At 47.9% G+C, this 14,846-nt stretch overlaps 2 protein-coding genes across 4 annotated transcripts in view; one reads left to right on the top strand and one right to left on the bottom strand.

The window, feature by feature from the left end:
- MCOLN3 (mucolipin TRP cation channel 3) overlaps positions 1-12,856 on the bottom strand; it is a 37,019-nt gene extending 24,163 nt beyond the window's left edge. Inside the window, exons 1-2 of one of the 3 annotated variants that reach the window (XM_040407927.1) lie at positions 12,737-12,856; positions 823-1,051 (exon numbers count right to left, since the gene is read on the bottom strand). In XM_040407927.1, coding sequence (XP_040263861.1) covers positions 823-1,041 — 219 coding nt within the window. In that variant the 5' untranslated portion in view covers positions 1,042-1,051; positions 12,737-12,856. Of the gene's footprint in view, positions 1-822; positions 1,052-6,098; positions 6,272-12,736 lie in introns of those variants that run through there. The other 2 variants (XM_040407926.1, XM_040407925.1) reach the window with 2 other exon arrangements.
- Positions 6,410-14,846, top strand: part of DNAI3 (dynein axonemal intermediate chain 3) — an 88,915-nt gene continuing 80,478 nt past the window's right edge. The window contains exon 1 of the mRNA XM_040407921.1: positions 6,410-6,568. The gene's annotated coding sequence lies outside the window, so the exon portion shown is untranslated. The remainder of the gene's footprint in view (positions 6,569-14,846) is intronic.

Below are 14,846 nucleotides of genomic sequence, written 5' to 3'. Positions count from 1 at the left end.
TCGCGCCGGAAAATCGCGCATTTTTCCGCGACGCACCCGCATCTTATCCGGGCCAAAAACATGACGCCCGTGTGAAAGAGGCCTAAGGGAGGGTGAGTCCTATGTAAAAGAGCTTCCCCTCCACAGGATAGCACCATGCCCCAAATGCCCGGAGAGCCCCTTTAATAAAGTTGATCCTGTGGAAGGTGGTCTTTAAAGGAGTTCTCCGGGACGGATGTATTGATAAGTTATCTTTAGGATAGATCCTTAATATCTGAACGGTGGGGGGGGGTCCGATTCCTTATACCCCCATCAGCTGTTTGCAGTAGAGTGGGCAGCAGGCACTGGAACTACACGGCTCGGTCCATTATGTAGGACCTGGAACAGGTTACGGGTTCAATTGGTGCTGCACTGCAGTAACTAGCCCCAGCCACTACACAATGACCGGAGCCATTTCGGGCAACAGAGCTACTGCAAACAACTGATTGTCCGGGATGCCAGAAATCAGACTCCTGTCGACCTGATACTGATGCCCTATACTGAGGATAGGTGATCGATTATTCAGTCTCAGAGAACCCCTTTAACAGAAGTGTCCACAATTAGGGAAAAATTGTCTCCTTTCTCCAAAAACAGCGCCACTCTTGTTCATGGTCGTGTCTGGTATTACAGCTTATCCCATTTCAAGTGAATTGAGGTTAACCTACAATATTGACACTGCCCATGTACGGCAAGTGATCCCGGAAGCGGCTGCAGCACTTGATCGTGACGCAACTCGGATATCCCCCTTCAAAAGTAAATCTCCCCACTGGATTCAGGTCCATTATATCTCGTTTCTGCGCTCACCTGGGCGGTCACCAGTGCGATTTTTAAGATCTGAATGAGGAGTTTCCACGGCTTGCGACTGCGAGCTCGGAATTTTTCACAGGGATTCATAAAATAGAACTTGAGCTTTCTCTTCAGCATGTCTTCCAAGAGGATCTGCTCCGACATGGAGCTGCAATAAGGACTCTCATGTTCTTCCAGGGAAGGAGGCGGGATCACCGATGGGTCTGGGGTCTCCATTTCTATAGGTCTGGAGGATAGAGAAGCAGAACCGACGAGCACTGTTATTACAGAAAGCTCACCAATTATCAGTTATTGCCGGAAAACGTAGTCCATTTCACGGTCAGAAGGTTTGGTGAAAATTACAGCAGCCATTTTTACGGCAGCCAATAAAAAGCACCAGTCAGAAGGTTCAACCCCATATACTAACTGGTATGGTTGATCCTGCTGGTCAAATGATACCTGTCTTGTGGGAAAAAAAAGACAAATTCTTTATGCAAACGAGGGCTTCAGTGCCAAAGTAATTCTGCTGTAAAGTGATGAAAGTGCTCTGCCATAAACGGTCTAACCTACAATAATATAGAAGGCTAAAATATTAACAATATGTGATATAATTATATAAAATACCTTTACCCTGCCCCTATAAATATTCCTACGCTGGAAAGGTAGACCCATATATTCCCAAAACTTTTGCTGAACCGGTTTTCAGGATAAAACGGCTCTTTTATCAGCGTACAGTGACCTGTACAAGGACCGCAGATAAGAGTAAGGTCTGACGGCTAAAAGACAGAATACAGCAGACAGATAGGTGACGGGCCCGCTGTATCCATCAGCCTGGTGCTCACCCTGCCTGACCAATCAGGAAGCAGAATCTCCTGTATCTGCGCAGGCGCTGGACACTTTGAACCCCTGCGCAGAGGAGGACACAGTCAGTGAAGAGGTCATGATATGACCCACAAAACACTTTCTCCAAACACTTATAAATGTACATAGATAGATAGATATGAGATAGATAGATAAAAATGCGATAGATAGATAGATATATAGATAGATACACACACACACACACACACACATATAGGGGGTCATTTATAAAACTGGTGTAAAGTAGAACTGGCTTAGTTGCCCATAGCAACCAATCAACTTCCACCTTTCATTTTGGACAGCTCATTTGGAAAATGAAAGGTGGAATCTGATTGGTTGCTATGGGCAACTAAGCCAGTTCTACTTTACACCCAGTCTGATAAATAACCCCAATAGTGCTATATGCCTGCAGATGCATACACACTCATAGTTACAGCCATACAGATACACACACTCATAGATCATACATAGCTATAGATAAACATACATTATGTTATTTTGGGATTGCAGTTCCCCTTCACCCTGCATTTTACTCTTCCTCCTGTGACATCTGACGGCTTGAGAAAGGCTCCGAGCAGCCGAAACGCTGCTGTATTACATGTGGTGAATGAACCAGCAACTGGATTCCGTGTGCTGTTCCTTGTGACATCACTGTGCATGTCTGTGACATCATCATACCCATAGCAACCAATTCAGAGCTATGATCAGGTGTAACCCATAGCAACCCCTGCGGCGGTGATCAGGTGTAACTACAAGTATGACGTCCCATTCACTTCAATGGGACGGCTCCGTCCTACTCACTTAAACAGGAAGGAGCCGTCCCATAGAAGTGATTGAGACACCATACTTGTAATTATACCTGCGCACCGCTGCAATGTCGACGGCGAGCAGGTAAACTATGAGGGGAAGGCAGCGCTTGTACAGAATGCTGCGTTCTCTTCAAACAGCTGATCGGTGGGGATGCCAGGTGTCGGACCCCTGCCGATCTGATATTGATGACCTATCCTGTGGATAGGTCATCAATATAAAAAAAGGGGACAACCCCTTTAAGAATTCCATCCCACCAATGACTGGCGGCACTGCTGGGTCACGTGCCACTTGGGGACACATTACCGATGAGGCCAATCATTGGCTGCTGTGCTGCACATGACCCTGTCCATGCTGGTGGTGGACAGATGAGGACCGGATGTCCTGCAACACACCCCGGGAGCTACGGATCCGGAACGAAGCGGTGGGGAGAAAGGTAGGTGTAGATTTGTTGGGAAATAAAAATAAAAAAATCCCAGACAACCAATTTAGGGCTCATGCACATGGTCGTTGCCGTTTTTGCAGTCTGGAAATCGCAGATCCACAAAACACAGTTACCGGCCGAGAACCTGCCACCATTTTTTTTCTCCTTCAGAAGTGTCCTATTCTTGTCCGCAAATCTTTTTTTTGAGGGGCCGCGGAATGGACATACGGATGCAGACAGTACACGGTGTGCTGTTTGCATCTTTTGCAGCCCCACTTAGATGAATGAGTCCACATCTGATCCACGGATTGGATGTGGAAAAAACGAGAGCCGTGTGCATGAGCCCTTAAAGGGGTTATCCAACCCCTATAATGACCCCCCAATGCCTGGTCACCTCATATAGGTTATACTTACCCCGCTCCCCGGCACCCGCCTCGCTCCTGATCCCCGCATGGCCGTCACTGCACCTCCTCGTTGCGCAGGCGACGAGCCTCCCTAGCATCTTGGGTGATGGAAGGGAGGCTTGTTCCTGACGTGGCCTGCTATTGGCTGCAACCCTCCTCCCCCCGATCCCCGTATGTTTTGATCCACATGACGAGGAGATGCAGCGGCGGCCGTACGAGGATCAGGAGCGACCCAGGTGCCGGGGTAAGTATAACCTATATGAGGGGCCTGGCCATTGGAGGGGGTCATTATAGCGGTTGGATTCTCATCCGGACATATGTGACATATCCACAGGAAGCACTAAAAAGGGGCCTGTTCTCGAAATAGGTGCGTGTTTCAGAGGTGGGACCTGCACCAATAGAGCTTTTATGGCGTATCCTGTGGATGACATAAACGTCCAGAGAGGAATCCTCAGCTGTGAGCGCGACAAATGCTGTATTACATGACACCTATTCCACGCTATGCATGGTAGTCCTCCGGGGCGATACTGGCGGACCTCCTCTATCATGTCCATAAAGCATACAGATGACACCCTTATAGGGTTAATATGTTCTCCATTGTCCGTGGTTTCAGTCATTAGGTTGGGAGAACACTATCATTATGTTCTAATAAGCAGGCGGTGGACGGGGACAATGAGGCCCTTGTAGTTCTGACCGCAGCGTCCTAATAAGACGACTATATGATGTCTATCAGTGCAGGGATTCACAAAGGCTACATTCAGACGACCGTAGTGTTTTGAGGATCCGTAAAACACGGATATCGGCCCGTGTGCGTTCAGCAGTTTGTAGACCTGGCATGGCTGACACTATGATAGAAATCACTATTCTTGTCCGCACTTAGGGCTCATTCAGACAACCGTATGTGTTTTGCGGTCAAATTGAGGATCCGCAAAACACAGCTACCGGCCCTATGATAGAAATGCCTATTCTTGTCCACAATTGCAGACAAGAATAGGACGTGCTCTATCTTTTTTTCCGGGGCTGGGGAACGGAACTACGGATGCGGACAGGACACAGCATGCTGTCCGCCTCTTTTGTGGCCCCATTGAAATGAATGGGGAAAATTGCGAAACGGATGCGGAACCATTCATATGGCCGTGTGAATGAGCCCTAAAGTGAAGTGAAACTTGAAGAACTTTTTGGACACTTTTCTATTTCCAGGTCATTTAAAAACATCCAGAATTTATTATTTATCTCCTCGGCTCCACACCGTTTCCAGACCTGTGGTGTAAATTATGGTACAAACATAGGCCTTTACTAGAAAATGTATGAAAAGCTAGTCCTTTAACCAAAAAATGGAATACAGATAAAAGAAACAATGGAAGACTCAGAACACAATATGTGACAGAAACAGAAAGATCGGTATCGAGCATCGATATTTGATCCATATTTTCATACACAAGTGTGAACGAGCCCGTAACATACATACTGACCGTCTTCTCAGCTCATTCACACCTGGGTATAACAATACAGATCAAATAGCTTGAGAAAGTTCTACTAAAGTAATAAATGGACTGGGCGGACGACAGAACCCTGTCAAAATCAGGAAAGACGACTGAGGGGAGATCTAATTACTATGTATAAATATATCAGGGGGCAGTACAGAGATCTCTCCCATCATCTATTTATCCCCAGGACTGTGACGAGGGGACATCCTCTGCGTCTGGAGGAAAGAAGGTTTGTACACAAACATAGAAGAGGATTCTTTACGGTAAGAGCAGTGAGACTATGGAGCTCTCTGCCTGAGGAGGTGGTGATGGTGAGTACAATAAAGGAATTCAAGAGGGGCCTGGATGTATTTCTGGAGCGTAATAATATTACAGGCTATAGCTACTAGAGAGGGGTCGCTGATCCAGGGAGTTATTCTGATGCCCGTTTGGAGTCGGGAAGGAATTTTTTATTCCCCTAAAGTGGGGAAAATTGGCTTCTACCTCACATTTTTTTTTTTTTTGCCTTCCTCTGGATCAACTTGCAGGATAACAGGCCGAACTGGATGGACAGTTTTTCTTTTTTGTTAAAGGATTCATTATTATTTTGCCACTTTTGTGACGGTGGAATATGGTTGTAAAATAAATAAATAAATAATACGCACACGTGCGCGGTGCAAACGTGGAACATGAGCTTTTTAATTTAACCTATCGACTTCTATGGGCTAAAAAAGATACGCCTACGGATCCATTGGAACAAAATACGTATTTAAAATAATAATAATAATAATAATAATAATAATAAATGAATGGAATTTTAAATAAAACAGTATTGATGCTTATCTTCAGTTATAAACTTGGAATACGGATCCGTAACACATAAGTGGGGATGAAGTCCTTCTCCTTAGGGCTTGTTCACACGAACGTGCCGTGTTTTGCGGTTCGCAAATTGCGGATCCGGCAAACACAGGATGCCGCCCCCGTGTGCCTTGCGCAATTTGCAAAACGGACAAGAATAGGACATGATTTATAATTTTTGCGGGGCCACGGGACGGAGGGACGGATGCCGACAGCACACGGGAGTGCTTTTCCGCATCTTTTGCTGCCCCTATTGAAGTGAATGGGTCTGCATCCGAGCCGCGGTCGTGTGAATGAGCCCTTACATTGACAGCCAAGTAATGGGCCTTATCATATACAGTATCTCACATTTATGTTACAAATTTGCAACATTGCATCCAACAATATAATAATAATATAATATATAAATACAATAATAATAATAATAATAATAATAATAATAATAATAATAATATAATAGCCCCCGCCGCTCACCTGTAAGGCTGGGTGCCCAGGTAAGCTTACAGCCAGGATCTCCCTGTTATCCCTTCTTCAGCCCCCGGCGGGCACCTCTGTGGCATCCAGCAGTCATGTACCGCGGTAGGTGTCCCTGTGCATCCCCCGGCTTCTTCTCTGCGCCCTCTGTGCCTCCAGTCTGCGCATCTCTGTCAAATTCTCCGTCACGTGACCCGCACGGCCGAAGCCGAAGGAGCTACATCGGGGGGCGTGGTTACGTTTCCGCCGCCCGCAGGTGATTGGCTTCTTCCGCTGTCGATCATCCGGCGGCGCGGCCCCCTCTCGGCAGGCGGGGAATCGGTTGGTCCTAGGGCCTCAGGTGTCCGTCACGTGCCGTAGTAACCATCACTAGGGACGCCGGCGAGGTGGTGGTGGTCGCTTGTTTCCCTCTCCGCGAGGACGTGAATTTCGGCACCGGGAATCGTGAGATCCCTCCTCACAGGGCTGAGGTATTTCTGTGCAGCTGGCATCACCGACAAGCGCGGGATTTGTGGGTGACAGAGAAAGTACAGAGGAGCTCCCCTTAAAATCAAAGACCGGGGACATTGATCAGAACTGGCGTCAGGGGAAGCTGGCTTAGTTGCCCATAGCAACCAGTCAAATCTGGAGCTCTGAAAAATGAAATCTGATTGGTTGCTATGGGCAACTAAGCCAGTTCTACTTTACACCAGTTATGACCAGTCTCCCCCATTGGGTTCTCTTGTCTCTTATGTTTAGCTAGTGATATGTTTCCGGGAAAGCTGGGTGACAACCAATATGGCAGCCGTCGAGTTTTTCCTGACTCCTGAAGGGAAATCTTCCTATTTAAAGGGGTATTCCAGGAATTTCCATTGAAGGCCTCTACTTAGCGGGTTTGATCCCTGGAGGGAAAACTAAAGGGGCCATGGCGCTTGCTTTGCCTCGTTTTGGAGACCCCGTTAATGGCCAAGACCATGTTTGCACATTCAGAATTAAAGGGGGGCTTCGCTTCTGTCCTCCAGCCCTTAATGGGGTGCTCTAGCGGTTCCACAGCGGCATGTATCACGTGACATGAGGTTCGCAATGTGGCTTTTAGTAGGACGCCGTTTCGAATGAGTTCAAAGGGTTTGCATGGTAGACAGTCTCAGACGGAAGGTCCTTGGGGCCCTAAGAGGAAGTGATTCAAAGGGCCCACCCTCTGGATACAGGACACGTGCACGTTATGGTGATCATTGCGGGACTCGGGAAGGGTTAATAGGAGGCGATGATGATGGACTGGAGACCAGGGATCGGCAACCTTCAGCGCTCCAGCTGCTGTGGAACTACAACTCCCATCATGCACGCTGACTCCACTGGTCTCTTAACTCCCACACAAGTGAAAGGAGGATTCTGGGAGTTGTAGTTGGAGTGCCGGCGGTTGCTGATCGCTGCCGTAGACACTAGGAAGCTTTAGGCCAGGTCTACACGACGACATGTGTTGCGCGACATTATTTATAATGATAGTCTATGGTGTCGCACTGCGACATGAAACATGCTGCGACTGCGACGCGACAGTCGCAGGAAAATCCATTTCGAATGGATTTTTTGCAACTGTCGTGTCGCAGTCGCAGCATGTCGCAGTGCGACACCATAGACTATCATTAGAAAAAGTGTTGCGCTACATTGGTGCAACAAAATGTCGTCATGTAGACCTGGCCTTAGGGGCTCGTTCACAAGAATGTATTTTGCGTTCCGTATACGGGCCGTTTTCTGCGTTCAGCATACGGTCCGTATACGGAACCATTCACTTCAATAGGGCCGCAAAAGATGCGGACAGCACTCCGTGTACTGTCCGCATCCGTTGCTCCGTTCCGTGGCCCCGCAAAAATTAGGAGTCCTGTCCTATTCTTGTCTGTTTTACGGATAAGTATAGGCATTTCTATAATGGCCTCCTGTTCTGTTTTCAATTTGCGGAAGGCACAAGGGCGGCATCCGTTTTTTGCGGTTCAGCAATTTGCGGACTGCAAAAAACGGCACGGTCGTGTGAACGAGCCCTTAGGCTCAGTTAGGGTTGGGCGATATACTGGTGTTCACGATATACCGCGGTATTAAAAAAACGGCGATATCGCTGTTTCCTAATTACCGCAGTAATTTGTGACGTCATCGCTTCAAAAACTGCGGCCGCGGCCGCCCGCCCCTGCGTCATTACCTACCAATTGCTTCCCGCAGCGGCCGACCAGGCTCCTCCTCGCTTGCTCCCACCGACATCTAACATTGGAATCAGATGACGCCCAGGGCTGAGCAGCGAGCGAGTGGCGGGAAAGTCAGTCAGAAGAACTTAGTCCCACACTCCATCCGACTCCGACCCCCACAGAATTCACGCCTGCGGAGGGAAGAGACCCTATATATCATAGCTGCCGGACGGCAATGTCTCTGCTGATCTCTATCAGATTACCCCAATGATATGTCTTCTGTCCAACTGGCTTGTCCCACTCAGTCCTTCATGCCTGCAACTGGCTGCACGCTCCGGAGTCCGCACTGCACATGGAAATAGCAGCCAGCAGGGAACGAGCCATCAGGAGTCCCTCCAGTCCCCCCCCCCCATGACATGACCAACAAGAAGGAATTACTGTATGGTGGTGGCAGGTCACAGTCACACAGGGGGCCATAAGACATAGGGGGGGAAGGGCAGCACCTTGGCTGCCCCCATACAGTATAACGTCTCCTTGTGGCCCCCCATACAGTATAAGAACAGCAAGGTGATGCGACGTTTCGACCGTCCTCGGTCAAAACGTCGCATCACCTTGCTGTTCTTATGGAATAAACCAACACCATATTTTCTACATATGACGAGTGCTGCGGATTTCTTTGTATTTCTCTGACGTTGGGATCATCAGCCAGGATCCCCATCTGCTTGCACCACCACTACCACAGTCAAAGGTATTTTCTACGGTTTTCCCAATTGTTAGTTGGGTTTAGTAGTGCTGCCGGATCTCTATATATAAACCCCCATACAGTATAACGTCTCCTTGTGGCCCCCCATACAGTATAATGTCTCCTTGTGGCCCCCCATACAGTATAACGTCTCCTTGTGGCTGCCCCCATACAGTATAATGTCTCCTTGTGGCTGCCCCCATACAGTATAACGTCTCCTTGTGGCTGCCCCCATACAGTATAACGTCTCCTTGTGGCTGCCCCCATACAGTATAACGTCTCCTTGTGGCTGCCCCCATACAGTATAACGTCTCCTTGTGGCTGCCCCCCATACAGTATAACGTCTCCTTGTGGCCCCCCATACAGTATAACGTCTCCTTGTGGCTGCCCCCATACAGTATAACGTCTCCTTGTGGCTGCCCCCATACAGTATAACGTCTCCTTGTGGCTGCCCCCCATACAGTATAACGTCTCCTTGTGGCCCCCCATACAGTATAACGTCTCCTTGTGGCTGCCCCCATACAGTATAACGTCTCCTTGTGGCCCCCCATACAGTATAACGTCTCCTTGTGGCTGCCCCCATACAGTATAACGTCTCCTTGTGGCTGCCCCCCATACAGTATAACGTCTCCTTGTGGCTGCCCCCATACAGTATAATGTCTCCTTGTGGCTGCCCCCATACAGTATAACGTCTCCTTGTGGCTGCCCCCATACAGTATAACGTCTCCTTGTGGCTGCCCCCATACAGTGTAACGTCTCCTTGTGGCCCCCATACAGTATAACGTCTCCTTGTGGCTGCCCCCATACAGTATAACGTCTCCTTGTGGCCCCCCATACAGTATAACGTCTCCTTGTGGCTGCCCCCATACAGTATAACGCCTCCTTGTGGCTGCCCCCATACAGTATAACGTCTCCCTGTGGCTGCCCCCATACAGTATAACGTCTCCTTGTGGCCCCCCATACAGTATAACGTCTCCTTGTGGCCCCCATACAGTATAACGTCTCCTTGTGGCCCCCCATACAGTATAACGTCTCCTTGTGGCCCCCATACAGTATAACGTCTCCCTGTGGCTGCCCCCATACAGTATAACGTCTCCCTGTGGCCCCCCATACATAAAATAATAGCAGTCAGACATCACTAAAGGTACTTTCACTCTAGCGGCAGGACGGATCCTACAGGCTGTTCACCCTGTCTAATCCGTCCTGCCGCTTTTTTGCCGTTCCGCCGGACTGCCGCTCCGTCCCCAAGACAATAACGCAGGTGTGAAAGAGCCCTAAGTCAGCTGTCTAAAATCAATACAAATAAGTCACAGGGGCCTGATGGGATACACCCAAAGCTATTAAAAGAGCTCAGCGGTGAACTAGCAAAACCATTAACAGATTTATTTAACCAATCACTGGCAACAGGAGTCGTCCCAGAAGATTGGAAATTAGCAAATGTTGTGCCCATTCACAAGAAAGGTAGTAGGGAGGAATCGGGCAACTATAGGCCAGTAAGCCTGACATCAGTAGTGGGGAAATTAATGGAAACCATACTTAAGGAGAGGATTGGGGAACATCTAAAATCCCATGGATTGAAAGATGAAAAACAGCATGGGTTTACTTCAGGGAGATCATGTCAAACTAATCTTATAGATTTTTTTGATTGAGTGACTAAAACAATAGATGGCGGAGGTGCAGTAGACATCGCTTATCTGGACTTTAGTAAGGCTTTTGATACTGTCCCACATAGAAGGCTTATCAATAAATTGCAGAAGGCCTCGATGGTAAGGTGTGTCTTTTTGCTGATGACACAAAGATTTGTAACAGGGTTGATGTTCCTGGAGGGATACACCAAATGGAAAAGGATTTAGGAAAACTAGAGGAATGGTCAAAAATATGGCAACTAAAATTTAATGTTGATAAGTTCAAGATAATGCACCTGGGGCGTAAAAACCCAAGAGCAGAATATATAATCAGTGATACAGTCCTAACCTCAGTATCTGAGGAAAGGGATTTTGGGGTCATTATTTCAGAAGACAATGTCATAGAGCAGCAGGAGATGCTAGCAGAATGCTTGGGTGTATAGGGAGAGGAATTACCAGTAGACAGAGGGGGGCGCTCATGCCGCTGTACAGAGCACTAGTGAGACCTCATCTGGAGTATTGTGCGCAGTACTGGAGACCATATCTCCAGAAGGATATTGATACTTTGGAGAGAGTTCAGAGAAGAGCTACTAAACTGGTACATGGATTGCAGGATAAAACTTACCAGGAAAGATTAAAGGACCTTAACATGTATAGCTTGGAAGAAAGACGAGACAGAGGGGATATGATAGAAACTGCTAAATACATAAAGGGAATCAACAAGGTAAAAGAGGAGAGAATATTTAAAAGAAGAAAAACTGCTACAAGAGGACATAGTTTTAAATTAGAGGGGCAAAGGTTTAAAAGTAATATCAGGAAGTATTACTTTACTGAGAGAGTAGTGGATGCATGGAATAGCCTTCCTGCAGAAGTGGTAGCTGCAAATACAGTGAAGGAGTTTAAGCATGCATGGGATAGGCATAAGGCTATCCTTCATATAAGATAGGGCCAGGGGCTATCCATAGTACTCAGTATATTGGGCAGACTAGATGGGCCAAATGGTTCTTATCTGCCGACACATTCTATGTTTCTATGCAGCTCAGTCCCATCGATGTACAGTGACCTGACATGGCCTAGGAAGGCCTCCATGAGTGCTGTGGCTTCTTCTTACAGCTGATTGGCTGTGATATTGATAGCCTATCCAGAGGATAACCCCTTTATTCAGCAACAGGCTCACTCTTTTGATGTTGCACCCAACTTCCTTGGGTGATGACGAACCTGCCGTGGAGTCTCCCTTTCAGTGGAAGCAATAAAGGTGGCGACGCTGCTTGTTTGCAGGCGGGGGCAGCTCTTCTTGTGGGTGGCACACTGGTCCTGTTGTGGTCACAGGGGAGCAGTATAACAGTGTTCTAGTGCAAAGGATATGTTTTTTCTTATTTTTTTTTTGTAAGTGTGGCTGTGGTCATTTCCAACCCTCTTAGGGCGCCTTCACACTCTGCAGAATTTGTTGCAGAAAAATTCTGCTACTGAAAATCAGTTCCATTCACCTTAGGCCTCCTGCACATGAACGTGTGCGCCCCGTGGCCGTGCTGAACACCATCCGTGGGGCAGCAGCAGCGGATCGCGGACCCATTCACTTTAATTGGTCCGCGATCTATCTTTTTGCGGAACGGAAGTGCGGGACGAAACCCCACGGAAGCACTCCGTAGTGCTTCCGTAGGGTTCCGTTCCGTGCTTCCGTTCCGCATCTTCGGATTTTGCGGACCTATTGAAGTGAATGGGTCCGCATCCGTGCGGAATGCACGCGGAACGGTGCCCGTGTATAGCGGATCCGCAAATGCGGTCCGCAATACGGCAACGGGACACCTACAGTCGTGTGCAGGAGGCCCTAGAGGGGTTTTACTACTGTCGGACCCCCACCGATCAGATACTGATGACCTATCCTAAAAAATAGGTCATCAGTAGTAAAATCCCGGAAGACCCCTTTTAATGGGGCTGAAAGCACATGGATTTCTGCAAGCCCTATTCAGGTGAATGGAATTTTCTGCAACAAAATCTGCAGCGTGTGAAGACGCCCTTACAAGCCAACACCTTTTAAATCGAACCCCGCAGAGGACATTAGGCGCGTGTTTTGCTCCTGGTTATGGGTCATACCATCCCCCTCCTTTCCCCTGTCCTTACACACCCCCGTTGTCCTCTCGCAGTGTGGCTGTTTATCACATGGCGGAGCATTGTAGCACTCAGTACCACTCCTCTGCGTCCGTCCACTGACTGTTCAGGGAGGATAGAAGTCAATGTTTCATTGTTTCCCCGTAGTCACAGATCTGCCGTGCCCGTCGCCCCTTCCACTGTGTGCCTTGGCTCCGGATAAATGACGGCTTCTCATATGACCTGGAGGCTACAAGGGAAAGGAACATTTCCAGGAAAAAAAACCCTATAACACAGCACTGAACCGCCTTTTAGCCTAAAGTCTACTATTATGGCAGGGAACGTGGCCAGGGGGTTCTGTAAGGAGAAATCACATGATGGTCACACTCCTTACAATATAAAATGTAACCCATGGGTAAAAATAAATCCGCACATATTTCACATTTTGGGGAAAAAAATATATAAAAATTCTGTGATACTTGAATTTTTCATATATTTTCCCCCAAAGAATTTAAAGAAATCTCTCTATCGATAAGCGTGGTGCACTTTTCAGGGGGGGGGGGGGGGCACAGAAAAATACTGAAATAGAAAACACACTGCAGTTATTTCAACGTGGGCCATATTTATTAAAGGGGCTGTCCAAGTTTTTAATATTGATGACCTACCTGGTTCTATGCGCACTCCCACAGTCTTTTTCCTATAGCAGGCAAGCACGACCGCTGCTGCTGGATTGCCGGGTGGTCGTAACCCTCTGGAAACAAGCAGCGTATAATGTGATGGAAAAATGCAGCGAGCCCTTGAGGGGCCGGAGCGGAGGATTGGAGCGGTATTGGCTTTGACTATTAGATTTTACCTAGGGCCGGTCCATTGAGAGGAGGGGGCACCCTTTCTTCCCTTGGGGGCACTTCCTGTTTGTTGGGGTTCCTGCCTGATGGTGGTTTGGGGTGCCCTTGATGTATGGATGCCTGGCAGGAGGTGTAGTAGCGCAGTGGCCAGCCTATGGTGTGGAGACCAGGCCAGAGGTAGAAGAATAAAGGTCTTTATTAACTTGAGTGCAACATAGGATTTGTAGTATTTCCAACAATAACCTGTACGCAGTGCAAATTCTTTCACCAGATGGCGAAACATGGAGCCTGGTAAAACAGCTGACTGTTGGAATACTATGTTGCCAAAGTCTCCCTTTTCTAGAATCACTGCCTGGCAACAATAATCTGGCAATTATGGCTGTAGTGTCTACTGCGGGATACATGTTTTAGAGGCACATCTGGCCAGGACCTGGTGAAGTGTGACGGGTATCTCAACTGTAGTCCCTCACAAGCAGCAAAGTCAGGTTAGCTGTAGTCACCAGTTACCTTGCTGAGAACTTTGCTTGGCCATACAGATTTTAAGTTCTTTCTTTCTTTTTCTTGCTGTAGCAGTAACTGTCACAGGGATTGGTTATTCTCTGGATCCCGAGGCCTAAGGAGAAGGAGCACATGGACTTCCTTTCTTCCTCCTCACTTACTACACTAGACTCCCCCTAGTCAGGTAGTAGCACCAGCCCGGTCTTGCTGGGTGTACCTAACATGACATCACTAACCATTTGCAGATACCCCCTTGTACTGGGGTACTGCAATAGCAAAGGAGGCAATACGGAGAATCACAATACATTAGTAAGTGCCTTGTATTAACTTTCTCTACATGATAAATGTCATTTGCTGAAGTGAGACGACCCCTTTAAGAAAGTTGCTAGTGTAAAGACCAGCAGGAAGTGATGGAAGATTTCAGCTCTGAGGCCTGCAGAATTGTGAATGCAGCTCCAGACCATAGTTGCGTTCATTTCAGCAACTATTTCACAGAGTTTATGGATCCCTGGAAGTAACATTCAGATGAAGGTGACGGCCGCAGACCTTCTAGCAACAGATCTGCCGCATGTGAATTCACCCTAATGATGCAAGCGACTTGTATACGGCGAAGTTTGGGAATGTATCACGTTACAGTCACGCTGCACCGAGCTGGTAGTCAACTATTATGTGTGCATGAATAATCCTAGGCTAAGCTCGGCTTTAGAGTTGGGGGCAGGGGTGTAACAAATAACCATAGGGTCCTATAGCAAAACGGAATGAGACCCTCTCCGCCAGGACGCGATAGACCGGTCGTCCGT

This window comes from Bufo bufo, chromosome 9 (assembly GCF_905171765.1).
Source record: "Bufo bufo chromosome 9, aBufBuf1.1, whole genome shotgun sequence".
NCBI lineage: Eukaryota > Metazoa > Chordata > Amphibia > Anura > Bufonidae > Bufo > Bufo bufo.
Note: the sequence above shows the minus strand (reverse complement) of the source record. Positions and strands in the feature narration are given on the sequence as shown.